Source organism: Rhopalosiphum maidis, chromosome 1 (genome assembly GCF_003676215.2).
Source record: "Rhopalosiphum maidis isolate BTI-1 chromosome 1, ASM367621v3, whole genome shotgun sequence".
Lineage (NCBI taxonomy): Eukaryota > Metazoa > Arthropoda > Insecta > Hemiptera > Aphididae > Rhopalosiphum > Rhopalosiphum maidis.
The window spans coordinates 68,608,356-68,627,952 of record NC_040877.1 but is presented as its reverse complement, the minus strand read 5'-3'; the positions used below and the strand labels follow the sequence as shown (position 1 = coordinate 68,627,952).

Here is a 19,597-nt window from a genome sequence, read left to right as displayed (position 1 = left end):
GTAAATTTATATATATAATAATTTTAACAATAAATAATTTATTACTAGTATTAACTTATTTGTTTTGTAATTTATAGTAGGCGATAACACACGATTGTGAAATGTACCATTAACAACAATATAATAAAGACAATTGGTTTTATAATAATTTATAGCAAATAGGTAAACATCAATAATAATTATTATTTTAATATATATATATATATATATATTTATTTATTTATGCATATGCATTGATAATATAAAAATAAAGATAAATTAATATAATAGAATATTTAAAAATAATAATAATAATAATAATATTGGAGAAATACATGGGTATTTTGGGATAAATAATGAACTCTAAAAATATGATAAACACATAAATAAATAAACAAATTAGAATAATGAATGTTTAATTTATGACTCTGTATATGCTTCCAATATATTTCCAGCAAATTCTAAAATATGAACTGGTTCTTTACGTTTGTTAGAAGCCAAATCACATTGGTTGTTAGAATTGGGTCAAGCTATGGCTTTAGCTTCAGGAATAAACGCTTGCCAATGTTTAATAATCTAAGGAAAAAAGTTTGTATTAAATTAAAAGTATATTATAACAAGGTAATTCACCAAGGATATCCATCATTTTTTATTTAATAATGGAGTTATTCAAAATCAAATTTTAGACATTTTTAAAAACACTTGAAAACCATATTATTTTTAAATACTTGAAATTTTTTGTACTACTTAAAGAAGGTCTGGTAGCAAAACAAACTTTTGTTTTTAAAAATGAGACTTCTCTAATTTTTCTGTGTACTCATCAACAGATATTTACATAGTTTTTAATTTTTATGCAATTTAAATCAAATGTTGAACTAGATATGTGATTTACAAACACTTAAACTTAATTTCTAATTTAAGCTATTTCATAAGTAAAAAATATGTACTAATTGTTACCTAGCTATAGACATGGACAATAATTTGCAGAAAAAAAGGGATTCCTATTTTAAAAATAGAAGTTTATATCATCATCACAAGAGTATTACGTGATACAAAATGTCTTATGTATTTGAATATATCGTTTTTATATGTATTTAAAAATTCCAAAAATTAGATTTTGAACTATTCCACGATAAGAAAAAAAGGATTTAGTGTCCTTGATGAAGCAACTTTATAAATTTCAATTACAATATTATTGGTATGCGGTAAAAAGAAGTTTCAAAGATTACATTTTAACTAATGGAGATTTTAAATATAAAAACTAGATTTTTGATTCAATAAAATTAAATTATAAGAAATAAGGTGAAATTGATTTATGTATTAAAACCAATTGATCAAGGAATTTTTAACAATAGAAAAATGTTGAATAGTAATTTTTAATTTAACATTTTGTTATTCGCACTAAATAATACATAATATTATAATAAAATAATCACTTAAAAAATATAAGATAATAATGTTACCAGAGTTTGATGGTTTATCATTTCTTCAAGATATGACGATATAACTGTCTTAAACTCTTTGATTCGGTTTATCTCAAACTGTTCAAATTCTACTTTGATAGTTTTAGAAATTTGATCAAATTCATCTTGACATCTGGATAATTTTGCTTCCCACTAGAAACAAAATAATAATAATTATATTTTTCATTGATTATTACAGAATAATCAATTATTTTATTAAATTCTTATAATATGGTAGCATTTATTTTACCTCTGACACTTCATTTGTAACTGAGCCTACTTTGTCCAAACGCCCAGTAAGTTCTAATTTGGTTTTTTGTTCCCGTTTTTTTGTTAAAATCATTTGTGCATGTTGCATGTTTTGATAGACTTTAACTCGTTCATGAAAAACATTCTAAAGAAATTAAAAGCAAATAATTTTAAAAATTATACCTAATAGTATTATAGAGAGTATATAACATACTTTTACAGCTCCAATTAGGCCAATGTAATCCTTTAAAAGTTCACAAAAAATAGAGAAATCTGTATTAGCTTGTTCAGTTCTCACAGATTCAACCTATAAAACATAATTTAAAAAAAGAATTTAACAATTGATTTAGTTGCAAGTTCAAAAATCTTTTCATTATTAATAATTTATCAAAAAAATGTAGTTTGAGGAAATTTGTTGATAATCAAAATGAGTAAATTACATGTAATAATATTATTACTATGAATTAACTAATAACTAAACTGATATAAAACAATTTCAGGATAAAAAGAGTGTGGATCACAGATGAATATATTTTTATATATTTGTGATCGGTGGTATGGATTAATATTTAACCTTTTCAAATACATCAGCAAGTTGCGATAAAGCACGTGATAATCCAGTATGTTCTTCACAATTACTCAATACTGCTGCAGATTTTGCAAAAGATCCACTGGAATGTGCTAATTCTTTACGATTTATCACCAATGATTCAACAGCTCCATGTAAATTGCGAAGTTGCAAATCCAAATTCTCAATTTGTACTTCTTTTTCTTCAAACCACTAAAAACGAATTGTAAATAATAAAAATTTAAAAAAAATCAAATGAATAAAATTATAATTACAGGTTCGTTTTCATCCATTTTATAAGTGATTTTGTTAACAGTTTCTCCAACTTTATTAAAAAGTCTCATAACACCAGCACCACTTAATGCAGATGTACTAGTTGCTTTTGGAAGTTCACAATCTACAAAAGTTTTATTCATGAAGAATTATTATGTTTCAATAACAATTAGAATATAAAAAATACCTTGTTCTAGGAAATCACAAAAGCATTTATCATTGCGTAGAATCGGATGTAGAGCAATCCTTTTTAAGAATCTTTCTAACGCCAAACGTCTTTTTTCTATGAATTCTGCTGATGTTGCTTGATCAGATTGGTTTCCAGATATTTTAATTCTAGTTGAACCTTTATAAAATTTGAAAATTATTTTAATTTATTTTATATACACACATTTTTTTTTATGTTGTTAATACCTAACATATTTTTTTGAGGAGCAGGGGGTATGAGACGCCCATTTCTTAAATATTTTTCAGTTAGTTTATTATGTAATCCTAGGAAATCACTGAACCTTCTAAGTACTGCCATATTATTTGTTTTAAACATAGTCATATTTGTACGGGTGACAATTCTATATGCAACATAGGAGCTCATGCCTTCTCCAACCTTTGTAGTCTCAGATATAGATATTTTTATAAAACCATTTTCAATATTTTCAAAGTTCATATCGTTAGTAGACACATTTGGCGTATCTTCCACATGATTATTTTTTTCAGAAACTGATGTAGTATCGTTTTCTTTTAAATTAATTTCTTCTTCAAATCCATTAGAAATTACCTTTTTACTAGTTGTCTGTTCCACCTTTAACAATAACAATTATAAAATAAATATTTAAATAATTACTAATTTTAAAATAAAAATAGTAAACATAATTGTGTCAGACATAGATATAGTTAATAAATAATAAACTAATATAAATGAAAATAAACTATCAATCATCATACTATATTTAAAAATTATATTGTATTGTATTTTGTATTTTAATGGGTGAAAAAAAAATAAAAACATACGTCATTGTGAAAATTAGTATTAAACAAATTCTGCTTAGGTAAGCATTACATATTTTATATAGAATATAAACAAGATAAGACATTGTAAAAACATTATAGCTATAACAGTAACTTTCATTTAGTTGGAGAATTGGGTATAATACTTCATGAATAAAATTAACTATGAAGAACTTAAAAAAAATATTAATTTATTATAATTGTGAAGTTATTAGATAAAACAAAAATTAATTTAATATATTAAAAAAAAATCAAAGTTAGGTTCAAAGGAATTATAGGTTAACATAATATGTAAATTATGATATACATTTATATAAATATAAAAAGGTAGCTTACTGTTTAATGTATAATACAAGATATGGCTAATATTTATTGTTTTAATGGTTGGTAATTGATATCAATGTAATCATAAATATGTCATAGAGATTAAAGCCTTTATACTATTTAAATAAACAGTAAGAAATAAGATAAAATACTGTTGTAATCCATAGTTAGAATTTAATATAAAATTTAAATTAATTATCATTTTTAAAACAAGTTAGATACTATTTATACTATACTAATATAAAAAGCTGAAGAGTTTGTTTAAAGGCTTTAATCTTTAGAACTACCATTTGGATTTAAAATTATTTTTTTGTACTTGATAGTCCAATTCTTGAGGAAAGTTTTAAGCTATTTAACATCATGTAATGACTCTTAGAATCTGAATAAAACGAAAAAATATCAGAAATAATACTAACAGTAAAAGCATAAGTGAGCGAAGTGACGCATATATAGGCAAAATTTTTAGTGGAATACTATTAAGGTATACTGTTAAGAACACTGTGTTGTCTACAAATAATGAGTATTAAATAAAAAATTGAATAGTGTTTGAATTACATAAGAGTTGTCTTTTGAATGGGCAACTTAGTGCACGAGGATAGTTAGTATTTAAATTAAAAATATTATGCGTATAAAAGAAACATTAAAAATATCCATCTACATTTCAAGTAACTAATTATAATGATAAACTACATTTGACTAAGATACTTTTATGAAATATACTGTTTTAAATCTTTGCTTAAGTGGGAGAGTCATATTTAATTGATTAGGGTTGTCCCCTATGTGAATTCAGTTACATTTACTGTACCTTTATTAATATTGTTTTTATTAGACTAAATTACAATTCCTTGTGCCCAATAACCTTAGCCAAAACTCACCTCTTTGTGATCATTAATTAGCGGTACATCTGTTTCAAGTAACGTGGACGATTCTTCGTTTAAACTAATGTTGGTCAATGGTGGAGGAACCGTTGGTGATGATACGAAAAGCTCTTCGTTGCGCAGACTGCTAAGATCCTAATAATCAATTTAAGAACAAAAGTTTTGAATTAAACAAATTTCTTTCACTATAGATACGCCCCTATAAACGTCATGACCACTCACGTCTATTGTCGAACTGAAGATATCGTCGTCTTCGTCGTCGACTGGATCGTCTGTGGCCATCATGGGCGGTAATTTTTCGTCAGTCATAATCTATAAACTAGAGGGATAAGTCCAGTGGCGAAACGTTACGACACGGTTGGATTTCGTCTGTCACACCGTTATTAGACAGGAAAATCGTAGAAGGGAAAAGGATAAAAATTAAACGAATAAACGAAAACGCGACCTCGATGCGATTGTCACTAGAAAATATGAATGAGACGTACGAATATTTTTAAACACAGCCAAGCTTTACTGGATAATTTGTAAGGCAGTTGTAACTTGTAACTTATTAGTTGTAGTTTCTAGAGGTGTTAGACCTGTGGACTATGTCTATGCCGATTGTGGACACTGGATAGACGAATAGGCAATAGACGATAGTTGCTACTGGCTACTGGGCACTGGTTGTGCGATTTAAAGTTTATATACGACAAATAGTAATAATATTAATAATATCTATCACGTCTGCAAAACGCCCGTATTTATTCTCTGATGATAACAGAATATGTCAGCAGAAAGATAACAAGCTTATCGGTCGCATGCGTTGGCTGCACTGGTCCCATCCCTTCCGTCGCTCAACGATTTGTCATAACCTAACCAACATGTATATCACTATAATAAACTATACTATAACCACCCCACACCACATTGCAACCATGGTTAATGGTTGCTCTATAGAGCGAGCCACTGTGCCTGCTTGCCTACGTGTGCTATTATAGTGACGCGGACACTCTCACTGTCGCTCTGTTCTTTTTGGATGCGCACGTTCGACGGTCAAGTCCTGCTGTTTGACTTTTTCATTTTTACTGTGAGTATTTTATAGCGACATTTTTTTTTTTGTATTTTATACCAACTATTAGTTCCGAACAATGTAAACTACTAATGATGGTTTCGTAAAATTTTCGATGGTTTTCAGCCATTGCCATGCTCGATCGAAACGGATAAAAAATCGCCTACATGAGCTTATCACGCGTTATAAATTTTTCTCTTAATCATTTTTGTTTGTCTACGTATTCATCATTCATGAGATAAATACATTTTAAGCTATCCGCTATGTTTTCAGTTCGTTTGAGAATCAATGCCAATGTCGTCACGATTTCCGATAGTTTTCTTTCATGACCTCGTGTGTTCAAATATCAGAATAATGTGTTTCAATATCCCCATACCAAGTGTATTGATGTGTATTTAACGTTTAACTGTTTTAGTTTCAGATAACTATTCAAAATGGTCAACGGACGCATTCCGTCCGTGTACAGTAAAACGTACGTGACGCCTCGTCGTCCGTATGAGAAGGCTCGTTTGGACCAGGAGTTGAAGATCATTGGAGAGTATGGTCTGAGGAACAAGCGTGAAGTATGGCGTGTGAAATACACATTGGCCAAGATCCGTAAAGCCGCTCGTGAATTGTTGACCCTTGAAGAGAAAGACCAAAAACGACTTTTCGAAGGTTTGTTATAATTTATGTGTCTTGTTATTTGCATTTGTTAACAAACTATTACAATGATGAAACCAATATATATTCTGACACCTCTCGTCTGAAATTCCGACCGTGTTGCTAATTTAAATCTTACTGAGTAATTTTATGTAGTTCAAAAAATTATTTTTATTTTGTTTTGTGTCATTTATTACTGTGATCATTAACTAAATTATTTACAGGTAACGCTTTGTTGCGTAGATTGGTCCGTATTGGTGTTTTAGATGAAGGCCGCATGAAGCTCGATTACGTTTTGGGTTTGAAAATTGAAGATTTCTTGGAACGCAGACTGCAAACCCAGGTAAATTCTTATTTTTATTAATAATAAAATTATTGAAAGCTGATAAATTAATGTGATGAATTTATAATTATTTTCTGACACCTCTTCTGAAAAATAATTTTGTTGATAGTTAATGTCTGAGAGTTTACAGCTTATTATATATATATATATATTTTAATATAATTGATATATTTATGCCTGCTCATAAAAAAAAATTAATCAATTTAGGTTTTCAAATTGGGATTGGCCAAATCTATTCATCATGCACGAGTTTTGATCCGTCAAAGACACATTCGGTATGTATTTAAAATTATTAAGACTGCCAATTGTTTTGGGCAAGGATGCTGGCAAATTTTACCACGATAATCCTAATCACAATTGGGCTAAAGTATTTGCATTGTGTTAATCCAAGTTCAGATAAATGTTTTTTGATCTTTTTCATGACAATGCTACAATATTATTTATTAATTAACTTATAATAATCATAGCCTATTATTCTTGGGCAAAGATGTTCTTAAAATGTATACGAGCAAATCTTAATCATGATAGGCTATAACATAATACTTTGGTTAATCAAAGGTCGGAATGTATATCTTCTGTCTTTTTCATGACAAAGTGACAGTATACTGATCAAACATTGTTTTACCTAAATTTATATGCCATTTGTTCTTGGGCAAGGATATTCATAGTTAATGTTAAATAATCCTAATCGCAATGGGCTAAATCAATAGACTTTGGTTAATCAAAGGTCAGAACTATTATTTTCTGTCTTTTTCATGACAAAGTAACAACTTTTTATAAAATTAGTTGTGTATATTAGGTTGTAATTACTAACTTTATTTATATAGTTTCTTTAACTTAGAAGGCTAATAAAGTCAAATGATTATTTTTCTAATTAGATGAAAAGTCAACTGCCTCTCAGTGTTGGCAAAGAGTTCAATTTTATTTTTAACAGGCCACTTAAAATGTTCATTATTTATAGTGTCATTTTAACGTCTGTAAAACCATTTAATAATGTGGTTAATTATTGGTCCCTTTGATAAGTCCATGTTACTGAGACCAAAAATGTGAGTTGCTTATGTTTTTAAGTCATTGACAAATTTATTACTGCTATCTCAAAATTCCACTATTATCACAATTAGTTTATAATTCTAAATGAATTAATAACTAATTTTTTTAATTTTACAGTGTGCGTAAACAAGTAGTTAATGTGCCATCATTCATTGTTCGTCTGGACTCCCAGAAACACATTGACTTCTCCCTGAAATCACCATTCGGTGGTGGCCGTCCAGGACGTGTTAAGAGGAAGAATTTGAGGAAGGCTAAGACTGCCAAAGATGATGGCAATGCTGCTGAAGAAGAAGAAGATTAATCTATTTAATCATTCCTCTTAATTTGTACATTGTATTTTTTAATAAAAAAAATATATTGACTACCAATTTTAAGTTATCTTATTTAATTTAGGCTATTTGTACAGTTTGAAAGTATAAAATTGTTTGCAAATGGTAATACGTTTAGTTTATCAGAAGTAATGGAATAATTATTGAATTGCAATTTCTTTATGTTTAATGAGACTTAATTTTAAAAAGAACCCTAGTTTATGGTATAGAAATTTATCTTCATTAACCAGATCAGTGTTTCTTACACTTAGAAGGTCATGGCTAATGAACAATTGTTTTATTTCATATTATAGATCTTGATTATTTTGATCAATGCTGCATTACACAGACAATGTGAAGTGCAATTGGTGCTTGTTTAGATCAACTAGTGAGTTTTATTACTGTATATGGTTAATATTTCATTATAAACTTTCAAGATCTTGGTGTGTAGAACTTAAATTTTTTTCTTATGTATTTGTCTTTTAGGTTGAATCAATATTAATATGTATATAATTTCTTATTGTATTGTTCCTTAAAATTATGTATTTGTTTTTTCATTTACCATATGCAATATGCATCTTGTTATAAATTAAATAATTGATGTTAACTTTTAAATAATTTTACTTCGAAGTTAGGGATATTGGATTTTAATCGAAAACAATTACCATTTCTTAAGTAGGTGTTAAATTTAAATTGGAAACAATTTTATTTTTGTAAGTTGGAATGTATAATCTGATTTATAATCAATTAAATAAGCTTTAAAATTATTCAGTCAATGTTATAATATACTAATGTTTTATAAGGTTTTAATTTAAATTTTACTAGTCATTGAATATAAGATGATTATAATTTTTTTTCCGTGTCAAAAATACCTTCTCAAGAAATGATAAACAATTTTTATAATAGACAAGCAACTTCAAGTAAGACTAATAGACAAAATCAATTTTCTTTTTAAAATTCTACTCTTTATTTTGTACATTTTTTTAAGTTATATTTTTATAAGGGCATATAATTGTGTATGTACTTAAAATCTAAAAATTAGCTTTCTTTTCATTAACAATTATGTGTTATAATTTAATATCTTTTTTTCCTTTAATACTAAATGCATCATCATGTGACTATACTTCTGTGAGTCGTGTTTATTTAGTTGCTGTTTTATCTAATATGTATGTGATTCGTACAATGTAACTAAACAAGAACAACATTTTATTACAACAATGCAAATGAAATATTTTTCTAAAAAGAACAAATTAATATGTAAGAAATAAAAAAACATATAATTAATTAAAAAGCGTGGCACTATTGAATTTGTTCAATAACATTGTTAATAAAGTATAAATCAAAGGGTTTTCAACACATAATACTTTGCAAAGACGGAATTGTTTTCAAATTAAGTTAGAAAAGTACAAAGAAATAATAGATATATATAAAAAAAAAATTTAACAATGCAAAATGGATAAAAAAAAAAAAATAATAAAAGAAATAATGTGACTAATAGTTTAAAAATAAATACTTATGCTGCCTTAAGGTAAATCATAATATTTAAGCACCATATTGTTATAAAATAATAAATGTATGACGTTTAAAAATGAACGATAGGTAATATGTTTAAAGCACTATGTATTAGAATTAACCGACGGTGCCTTCTTTGATTTCAGTTTCTAAATCAAACCAACCAGTAAAACTGGGTGTGTTTATGTTGACATAGTCGCAAATGTTCAACACTATCTGACCCAAGACGGGACTGTGCCAAGTCTTCTTAGTCAGGACAGTTACTTCTAGCTGTTTGCTGTTCAACTCAGCCACTCCCATTATGTACTCGAATGTTTCCTCATACACGGGGTTGCAATTGTCCTTGTATGTCTACAGATTAAAAATATAAACACATATTATTTACTAGAATAATATAACAATAATTATGTTTCTTGTTTCTTCCTGCTATGGAGTCTTACTTCGGTTTTTCGTTTGGTGTTACTGTTTTCTTTTTTGGGTAGCACGTACAACTTAACGTAAGGATCAGGGATGTCTGAAGCTTCTTTGATTGGTAGGTTACTGAAAAAAAAGCAACGTGTTCACCACAATAAATAATAACCGTCCACACATCATTAAAACTAATGAAATAATGGTATTCTTACACAACTTTATGTATAGTAACGTTGAGACGTTGTCTGGCCACGCTGAATGTCAATGTTAATTGTATGCTGCCCAAAGGACCTGTTCCAGGAGCTGGTTCTTCTCTGTTTAATAAAAAAAATATTAATAAAAAGGTTTCATTTTATAAGACAATAAATATTTAGCAATAATGTATGATTCCTACGGTTCGCTTAGCAGTTCGGTGGTTTCGGCTTGTTCAATGAGTGGTTCTTGATCACCACCACCGGTATGTGAATTTCGAGATACCGTTGAATCTCTTTTAATTGACGAGGTCCTACTCATACCATCTGTGGGCGTGTTATTGCCAACAGCTGACGACTGAATCTCAGACACATCTGCTGACGTTATAACACTGTTGACAGATTTTGTCGACTGTACAGATGTCTGTCTTGATAGAGGTTTTGTTACTGAAGTAGTGTCGTCATTGACATCGACCAATACGGGCAACTTTTTCAAAAACTATATAAAATTTTAAGTAAGTAATCAAGTATTTTTAGTTCAATATATTAAATCAGTGATATACAATTTCTAATAGAGGATGTTATATTAAATAACACAAAATATGTATGGTTATTATATAATAAAATTAGCTAAGGAGGGAGGAAATCAAAAAGCTAAAACTCTATTATGTGCACAACACTATTAAATTATAGTGAACATAAAAACATACTTTGAGTTGCATACAAAACAATAGTTTGCTGTCATGATGTTGGTTCTTGCTGTCGATTATTAGATCATAAGGTTGAGTATCCACTCGCATATTTTGGGCAACCAATAGTAACGACAGTTCGTAAACATACAAACCCAACTGAGTATTTGTTTTTTGATCTATAACCTAATAAAAATAAATAAAATAAAAAAATACAGTATAAATTATATAAACCTATAATAAAATACTATAAATACCTTAAATTCAATTGTGTCTGTTTCAGGGTTGTTCACCAAAAACGTGAACCCTTGTTCATAGACAGGACGTTCAGTGCGCAATTTTCCTACAGTTGTTTGGGTAGTTTGACCAACAGTTACTCGTACCAATGGATCTGGTTTGCTTTGAGCTCGAGCGTTCTATAATTTACCAGAATTTATGATAGAATAATGTTTTTAGAACATAATTTCATTAGAGTACACACCGGTAAATTGATGGCTGAGTCTACATATACCATCACTACAGCCGAACTTAGATTTGTTATTCGAAGTTCTTGGGTTTCAGTAAGGGCCTAAACAGTATGATATTAAATATACTATGAACACAATAAATGATTTCACTCTTCTATTACCCTCTTTAATGCACTTTGTTCCAAAGTTAAGTCCAACCAAAGCATACGCACATGTATCATGCCATGTTTGGTGTCTTCCAAGTTGATCCACTATAAATGATTATTTTAAAAATTGTACATAAATATAAAAAAAAAAATAAACAAATGCATAAGAAGTATAAACTTCTAACATTAATTACTACTATACTAACATTGATTAATACTAGTATTTATAATCAATGCTTCTAATTATTTAATTTACCTTATCAAAATATCCAGTTTTAGCAACATTGCCAATTTGTATTGAAGCTCTACACAAAAAAAAATTAATACAAATAAAATTAGTTATTACTTAGTTTTGTAATAGTGTTTTACCTTCCTAGATTCGAATGCTTTTTGCCCACCATTTCGTCTTCATCAAAAAGTTTGAGCTTCAATACTTGTCCTCTAGGAGAAAAAGACGCAAACTATGGAAAAATAGTAATAAAACAATTATATAGTATTAGGATAAAATATTTGATTTCTAAAATAATATTCATTACCTCGCACCAATAATCCCATTTAGGATTCAGTTCATTATTTATTGTATGAGTTTTGTATTGTTGTGCACCCAATGTGACAATGACGTAAGGATCTGATTTGCCTTTTCTTATCAAGCTCATGTCTTTGGCCACCAAATTTTTAGCTTGAAAGATATGTACACGCAAGACACCCTAGAACATATATAATTAATATTCAAGTAAAATTACTAAGAATTGACAAGAGAATGTAGAATTTATAGTTATGATACTAACCTCTGGCTCAGGTAATTTTACAACATGTGCAGCTATTTCATTACTCAATACTATAGGCAGTTTATTAGGTAAAACCATTGTAGCGGCTACTTGTTGAGCAATGACTTTTTTCAATACATCACTTAAAACAATAATTGTGTTGACATTGAATATAAAATGTTAATAATTGATATTATAATGTATTGCAATTACTTGAGGCCGGGCATATCCAGTACGTCGGCAACACCCATTAAATCGTAATCAATGTCAGGTTGATTAAGGAAAAAAATCTGCATTCCACCTACCAGAGGTGAAGTAGTGAGCAATGGTTTCATAACCACTCTCATCATACCACGAATCTGTTTATTGACGTTTCTACTATTATTAAAATTTGTTCTAAAACTTAAAAACTAATCGTCATTACTTGAAAGTCTTTGATACCGCAAGGGATTCCGCTTACATAAAACGATATGTCACTATCACTAGCAAATCTATAAAATGTGAACAATATAGAGTTAATTTCTATTATTGGTTGTAAAATATTATGTAGAATGGTAATGACTTACATAACGTCAATGTCCAACATTATTTGATCGCGTGATACTTTATCATAGACTTTGACACCTCCGATTTTTGGTGGCTTAAATAAAATAGTTTATTTTAAATAATGCACTTTATATGAAATGTCATTTTCAACTGACCACACAATGTTTAAAATTTTAAAAGGGTGTCACACCCCGACACCTGCACGTGTTATATCTGTCTTACGTACATGGCAAATTTTTGCGCAGTAGAATCAAATTCATATGTTTAGCTTAAAATAATGAAATGACTAATTATCAAATTTTAGAAAACTTTAGAACATTATCTGTGTGTTCTCTCATTGGTTTTTTTACGATACTTTAATTTTTCAGTGAATTAGGTATGAGCATTTTTAAATATTAATATATAACATACTTGTAACTAACTTAAAAATTAAAATACTGTAAAAAATTGACGAAAGAACACAGGCCTTTAAGTGTGATAGTAGGTCATTACATTCTAATATTTAAGCTAAAATTGCTTCTAATCTATAAAAATTTGACATGTACATTTTTAAGACTGAGACTATAAAGTGTAGCTGCGGTATGTAGGCGCAGTACTCACTATTGATCCCAGTCGTAACTTGTCAAAAGCAAAATTGTTGATTTTGTATTCGCGTAGGCTTTCGATGACCATCGGTTCTACGGTTGTTTTTATGGTGTTTTGAGCGTACGCGCTGATCATTGGCCACATCTGTTTGATAATCTAAAACAAAACATTGTCGAGCAGTCAGCAAACAACCTAACCATCGTTTTCCAGTAACGAGTACCCGAGTACTTGTCGCCATCAAACCTACCTGGTTGAGCCATTCGGCGCGATGGATGTCCGGGAAGAACACCCAGGATGGTAGCTCAGCAACGTTGGCGGTGATCAGGTCCTTCTCGTCGGCAGCAGCGGCTATCTGAGCGCGGCGGCGTTTTATTCGGCCAGCGTCGCTTAAGAGGTCGCGGACGACCGACAGACAGAAGAAGAACGGCACCAGCACCCACGCGCTGACGGACGCCACGCGCCAAAAGCCGAGAGCGTAGATGGTGACCACGGGCACTAGACCTTTGGTCACTCGCCAAACCGTTTGCCGGACGGTTGGTTTGTTCAGCGTGCCGTCCGCTACCTCGGCGGCTTCGGCCACCAACGCCGACGAATTATTGTCGACGTTCAGTAACCGCAGTTCGTCTGCTGGGCGATCAGCCATTGTGGACGAACGACGACGACGACGAGAGAACAAGAGGAAAACTTAGAAAATGTCGACGCAACAAAACGGGTAGGCGTCAGACCGTCTACGCCACGAACGAGAACGGACGGACGGTGCAATTGTGCAAATACGACTGGTGCGCCGAGATAGTGTTCAAATCGATGACATCATAATAATAATATTATATTATTCATATTATTATTTGACGGTGTTGCTGAAACGGCCGAGGCAGTGGAGAGAAGAGTAGGAGTCGGTCTTCGTCGACAAGATTCGGCGGTGACCGGTGGGACTCGTCTGCTGCTGCACCGCGGAGTGTGGACTCTGATTCTAAACACTTAATTGTTATTAATTATTATAAAACGATACGTTCATTTTTTAAATCGTTGCGAAAACAATACGATTCGAACCGCAAAAAATGCATGTCGTTCGTTTCTTTTTCTACCGCGGCTGCCCCAAGAATTATTATCATCTCCCTAACTGATAACGCGACAGATGAAAAATCCGTTGTTAACATCTGTTGATAACGTTAATCATCCGAGCCATAATCATAACATAATAATTAATAATTATTATTTAATTTTCATTATTTAGTATTAACTACTTATATTATTATATCTGTGTTCAACCTTCAATACGATTCAATTATTTTTATTATTGGATTTTTATAAATATAAATAAATAAACGTTCAGTGATTCGGGAATGGGGATGTTGTCCACCAGTGGCGTATTTTGATTTATTAATTTATTTTTTTGTGGGTGTCCAATTTCATTAAAACCAATTGTTTTTATAAATAAAAATTCTATTTAGATCACTGGCATAGTGGCATATTGTAATCAAGCTGCTTAAATGGAAAAAATTAAAAACTCAAAGCATATATTATTATATATAGTAATATATAGCTAACAAAATTAAATGTAATAGGTACTTATTTTGGAAGTTACCATTTGTTAAGACAGGGATCAAAAGCCGCTGTGTAAAAGAATAAAAACAAAATAATTGAGAAAAAATCTTGGTTAAAAATAGTAGTGAAACCGCGTATTGTTATTGACAATACCAATCATTGATTTAAAATGAATTTAGTTGAGAAAATTATTATTAGCCAATAGGTACTAAAAAAAAAAATCGATTCCTATTAAAATATTAATTTTGACTTTTTTGTAAAAATAATTGGATATTAATATTTTACTGTGGTCTGTCTTAGGCCTTAGCTTTTATATTTCTTAGAAAAAATGTACATACTTTTTCTGTTTATAAGATTGAGAAATTTGTTAAACGAAGGCATTTAATATAAGAGACTCAAGTAGTCAAGTTATGAAGTTATTTAAAAATTGTTAAAATAAAAAAGGGGGCTAGGTTATTTTTGATGGATTGTATTATAGTATGATTTATATGATTATTATGAAATGTTTGCTGCACTAGTGTGTTGTCTGGGTAAGTTAAGTAAGCGGTGTATGCTTGGCCAAAAAGGAACAAATAAAAAGTTTAACATTTATTATTCCGATTAATATGACACTGAAGCCGAGATTTCTTGGATTCCGACCTGTATTGGTTATCTAAAAAAACTTGTTCTTATTATTTTCCATCAAATTTACTTATTTTATATAAACATGACAAATTTAATTGTAAATATTTTTTTGCTTAATGTAAAAAAAAAAAATATTATGTTAAATAACAATACGATTTATACATTAAACTTATTAAAGTGTTAAAGTGACTACTATTTATTAATAGTATGAGTATGAATTTAAAACAAGATTAGGTTTTTTCAAAAGAAATAACAATTTTTTTTTTTATTTAACTTATTTATTTACAAAAGCATTCGTGTTTTAGATTACTTGTATAGTTATTATAGGAAATACCAGTTGCAATAGAAGAGGATATCTACGATTTTATATGGCGGTTGAAAGCGCCGTGTCGAGAGCTTATCGATATTTTTAAAAATGTAATTCCAATATTTTTTCGTTTCATATCGGATAATAACTATCATAACATTATTTTAATAAATTTTCATTTTATTAATATATTATGAAATGTAATTTTTATCAGTATAATATCTGTGTTTTAAAGTTTTAACTAGAAGTTTTATTCTAGTATTTAGAAAGAGGTTTGTATAAACAAATTTGATAAAAAAATCTTCAGTATAATAAAAATAACAATATATAAATAATCTATTTAGGACGTTAAAGCATTTGATATTTAAAAATATAATGGAAAAATAAAACAAGTACGTAAAAATCAACAAAACGTCATGTCGTCATCACAAATTCATAATATTAAATACATTGTTGATTGGGCAATAATATGCTGGCCGAGGATACGTTAAGCTTATTTACATAATTATAAGTAGGTAATTATAAAAATAATAATGTTATATAATAATATAATACCCATAAATTTCACCTCAATATTTTATTTTATTATCAAAATAATTTCCATCATTCAGAAAGGTTTATAAAAATAGAAGATAACTTTTTAATTTTATAATAACTGTTGATTTTTATTCAAACGGCCGTAAGAACACCTTTGTATAAGAGGCATTTTTTGTGAGTAATAACATAATATGAGCATAGGAACTTAATTGTTATATGTCATCGGAGCTATACTATAGTGCCTACTTCTACTATTTGGTTCCTTATTGATTTGTCAACTGCTTGCTATTGTAAGTTTTAACAATAAAATATACATTTCGTGGGTCACTTTCGTATACGTGCATTATGAAAAAACCAACCTCGTCCATTTTGGACATCTATTCTGAAACGTTTTAGTGTTATAATACGGTTTTTAAATTTTATAATTGACGCGATTCTGTGAAAATATAATGCATAGTGAGAGGGGAACTTTTGGCAAATTTGCGGAGAATGTTGATTCGCATTCCTGCACTCTATCGGGTACAGAGTATGAAGTGGAAGTATTTACGGACAATTGTACTGTGCACGTTATATAACAGTGATATAATAACCAATATAAAATATTACACAGCTGGCACCCAGGACTGAAACAATTATGTACCTATAATTATTATGCAAAGAGCATCTAATAATAGTGTATTTTAATTTTTAGATTATTTTTTATTTAATAATAGTTATTTTATTTTATTTTGATTTTTTTGAAAATTAAATGAAATTCCGGAATAATCTATTTATTTATTAATAAAAATATTGTGTGCATTATTTTTATTAACATATTAAATATACAGAGACCATACACGACATTACACGATAATCAATATCGTTGAAGTATTTTAGTATAATATTACAATATATTGATAAACTCTAAAATAGAACTTTTTATTATGGGAATCTTAAATATCAAAAACAGTTTACAGTCTTACAACAATGAGGCCAAGCGTATAGTCATGTCCTTATCTAATCAATAAAATAAAACAAATAATAACATTTTTGACATTTAATAATAATTTTAATTTCACAAACCCTATTTTAAAATATAAACATGTCTGGAAAAGGATATATGGAGATTTAGTTGTTACAGCAAAGCGAAAAGAACTTAGAACACTAACTTAAGTAAAATAAAAATTCATTAAAATATTGTACTTAGAAAATTAATTAGATATTTATGCTCCTCCTTTTATTTCAAATCACACACTTCGTAAATATCTTCGAATAATGTTAGATGTCAGTATATTATTATATATTCAGTACATATTACAGGAATAAGCTAAATGCTTTTATAATAGCTTTTGCAATATTCTACTTCATCTTCATTATTCCAATATACGATATAATCCAATTATTAAAAATTTATCGTCTTTATCCATTCTAGGTGGTAATCCCTCAAGACACATATTATGTATAAAATACACATCACACCCTATGAACATAAAACTTATTTCTAAAACCATAAATGACATCCGCTTTCCTAAATAAACTTCATATACTCTTGCATACATGCAGTATGCTTATATATTAGGCGTACGTCGCTGGGTCGAAATTTTGTAGTACATTAAAAATTATTGATTACAGTCGTTACAATCGATACGTACCTAGATATAATATTTTTACTCCAAAGAGGGCGCGTGTAGTACTTACAATTTAAATAGATCTTGGTTAGCTTTTAGAATTCGAACAAACTGTTAAGAAAATTAAAGAGGTTTTCACAGCAAATAAGTTTGTAATGCGAGTGAAAAAAAACAATAGTTACGACTAGCGACGTTTAATTCAGTATTTTATCAAATAACCGTTAAAAACATGTCCGAACTATTTTGACGAGTGACGAGTGACTAAAACTTAAAACAGTAAAACGTTTATCGTGATAATAATAGACCTTCTCTTGAACGCTGCTAGTAAAAGTCTGATAAATTGACCGAGTGTTGGGCCGAGGAGGGGATAAGGCCTTCTAGATGTTATTGTAATGTTACGTAGACAACACTGCGTGCAGTATAAGAACATAATATTTTTAGGCGATTGTACACATTTTTATAATAGGTACGTTTTGTATTTGCATATATTATACTAGATTGATAATAATACGCCCTCCTATGTGCATTTTTTTGTATGCGGGTGACCTCGCGTTCTTTCGTTGCGCACAGTATAGCACTGTTGCTTCTTTTTTTTTTTTTTTTGTAAATTATATAAAAGTTATACAATTGCTACAACTAAGAATATTGATACTTATTTACTTAAAATCGTGTCTAAAAGGCAACAATTTGATTATAATTTATAGCATTATACGAAATAATATGAAAATATTGCAAGAAAGATAAAAAACTTTTAATATATTTGGACAAAAATCGAACAAATTTCATGTTGTCATTTATTATTTAATATTATAGTTTTAGGCGTAATCTGAGTATGGTATAGATTATATACTGTGTATTTGTGTAAAGTAAAATTAAAAAAAAAAAAATTTTAGAGGCGCCTATGAATAAAATTGATTTGTAAAAAGGAATTGGTGAGTTATAATAATATATAGGTGTCGTGAGTGGACGGTCTCAAGATTATTGTATACATTTTAATTGGTTTTAGGTATAAATAAACGAATACGCTGATACAAAGATAATTCAATATTGTTTGTGTGTTTTAGTTTTAGTAATCAATGGTTGTTCGTTTATTTTTGTTCAATAAAGCCCCCTTTATTCTATTCTAACGTTATTGCAGTAATAGTAGTAATACTGATTTGGTGTTTTACAAACGAAACTAAACAAACTATAATAATATGTCAAACGAATAGATTTTTACGAAGCATAAATTAAAGGTTCTATATTCAGCTTACGGGTATTTAAGTTATTTAAGTAAATATATCATAATTTGTTTTCTTTTTGTTATTGAGATTTCTACAAACTTAAATACAAGAATAATTCAACTGTTCTTATGTGAACATTACATAAGTCTTTCGATTGTTTTAACAAATTGTAAACTTACACATATATTTACACAGATACACTTTGAATCGTTATTTTAAAATTTTTAATTTATTAATAATACAATTAGACACGTGCTGAACAACGGTATAGTAAAGTAGTAAACTGTATTATTCTTATTTGAATTTATTT

The 19,597-nt window shown here is 29.0% G+C and overlaps 3 protein-coding genes across 8 annotated transcripts; 1 reads left to right on the top strand and 2 right to left on the bottom strand.

The window, feature by feature from the left end:
• Positions 1–285: 285 nt before the first annotated feature.
• LOC113560673 (sorting nexin-2) lies at positions 286–5,451 on the bottom strand. The gene is made up of 10 exons (XM_026966695.1): positions 4,962–5,451; positions 4,737–4,874; positions 2,947–3,331; positions 2,720–2,878; positions 2,535–2,656; positions 2,266–2,472; positions 1,906–1,998; positions 1,693–1,836; positions 1,443–1,595; positions 286–555 (listed from the first exon to the last, which is right to left on the bottom strand). Exons 1-10 carry the CDS (start codon positions 5,046–5,048, stop codon positions 505–507), a joined length of 1,539 nt encoding a protein of 512 aa, XP_026822496.1. The 5' UTR covers positions 5,049–5,451; the 3' UTR covers positions 286–504.
• Positions 5,452–5,652: 201 nt separating this feature from the next.
• LOC113556269 (40S ribosomal protein S9) lies at positions 5,653–8,196 on the top strand. 2 transcript variants are annotated; one of them, XR_003405473.1, is made up of 6 exons: positions 5,653–5,805; positions 6,203–6,444; positions 6,654–6,772; positions 6,980–7,047; positions 7,651–7,818; positions 7,940–8,053. XR_003405473.1 is itself a non-coding variant. In XM_026961120.1 (5 exons), exons 2-5 carry the CDS (start codon positions 6,222–6,224, stop codon positions 8,121–8,123), a joined length of 594 nt encoding a protein of 197 aa, XP_026816921.1. In that variant the 5' UTR covers positions 5,653–5,805; positions 6,203–6,221; the 3' UTR covers positions 8,124–8,196. The 2 variants fall into 2 exon arrangements, 1 of the variants encoding a protein (XP_026816921.1); XM_026961120.1 differs by lacking the exon at positions 7,651–7,818 and having other exon boundaries at positions 7,940–8,196.
• Positions 8,197–9,386: 1,190 nt separating this feature from the next.
• LOC113547870 (extended synaptotagmin-2) lies at positions 9,387–18,334 on the bottom strand. Of its 5 annotated transcripts, none has more exons than XM_026948419.1 (18): positions 18,089–18,334; positions 13,692–14,421; positions 13,460–13,600; positions 12,880–12,953; positions 12,738–12,804; positions 12,527–12,672; positions 12,335–12,455; positions 12,083–12,253; positions 11,916–12,007; positions 11,803–11,851; positions 11,562–11,651; positions 11,415–11,501; positions 11,191–11,349; positions 10,955–11,119; positions 10,448–10,743; positions 10,266–10,367; positions 10,083–10,182; positions 9,760–9,993 (listed from the first exon to the last, which is right to left on the bottom strand). In XM_026948419.1, exons 2-18 carry the CDS (start codon positions 14,085–14,087, stop codon positions 9,760–9,762), a joined length of 2,490 nt encoding a protein of 829 aa, XP_026804220.1. In that variant the 5' UTR covers positions 14,088–14,421; positions 18,089–18,334. The 5 variants fall into 5 exon arrangements, with proteins under 5 accessions (XP_026804224.1, XP_026804220.1, XP_026804222.1 ...); XM_026948421.1 differs by having other exon boundaries at positions 13,692–14,414; XM_026948420.1 differs by having other exon boundaries at positions 18,135–18,334.
• Between the last annotated feature and the right edge of the window lie 1,263 nt (positions 18,335–19,597).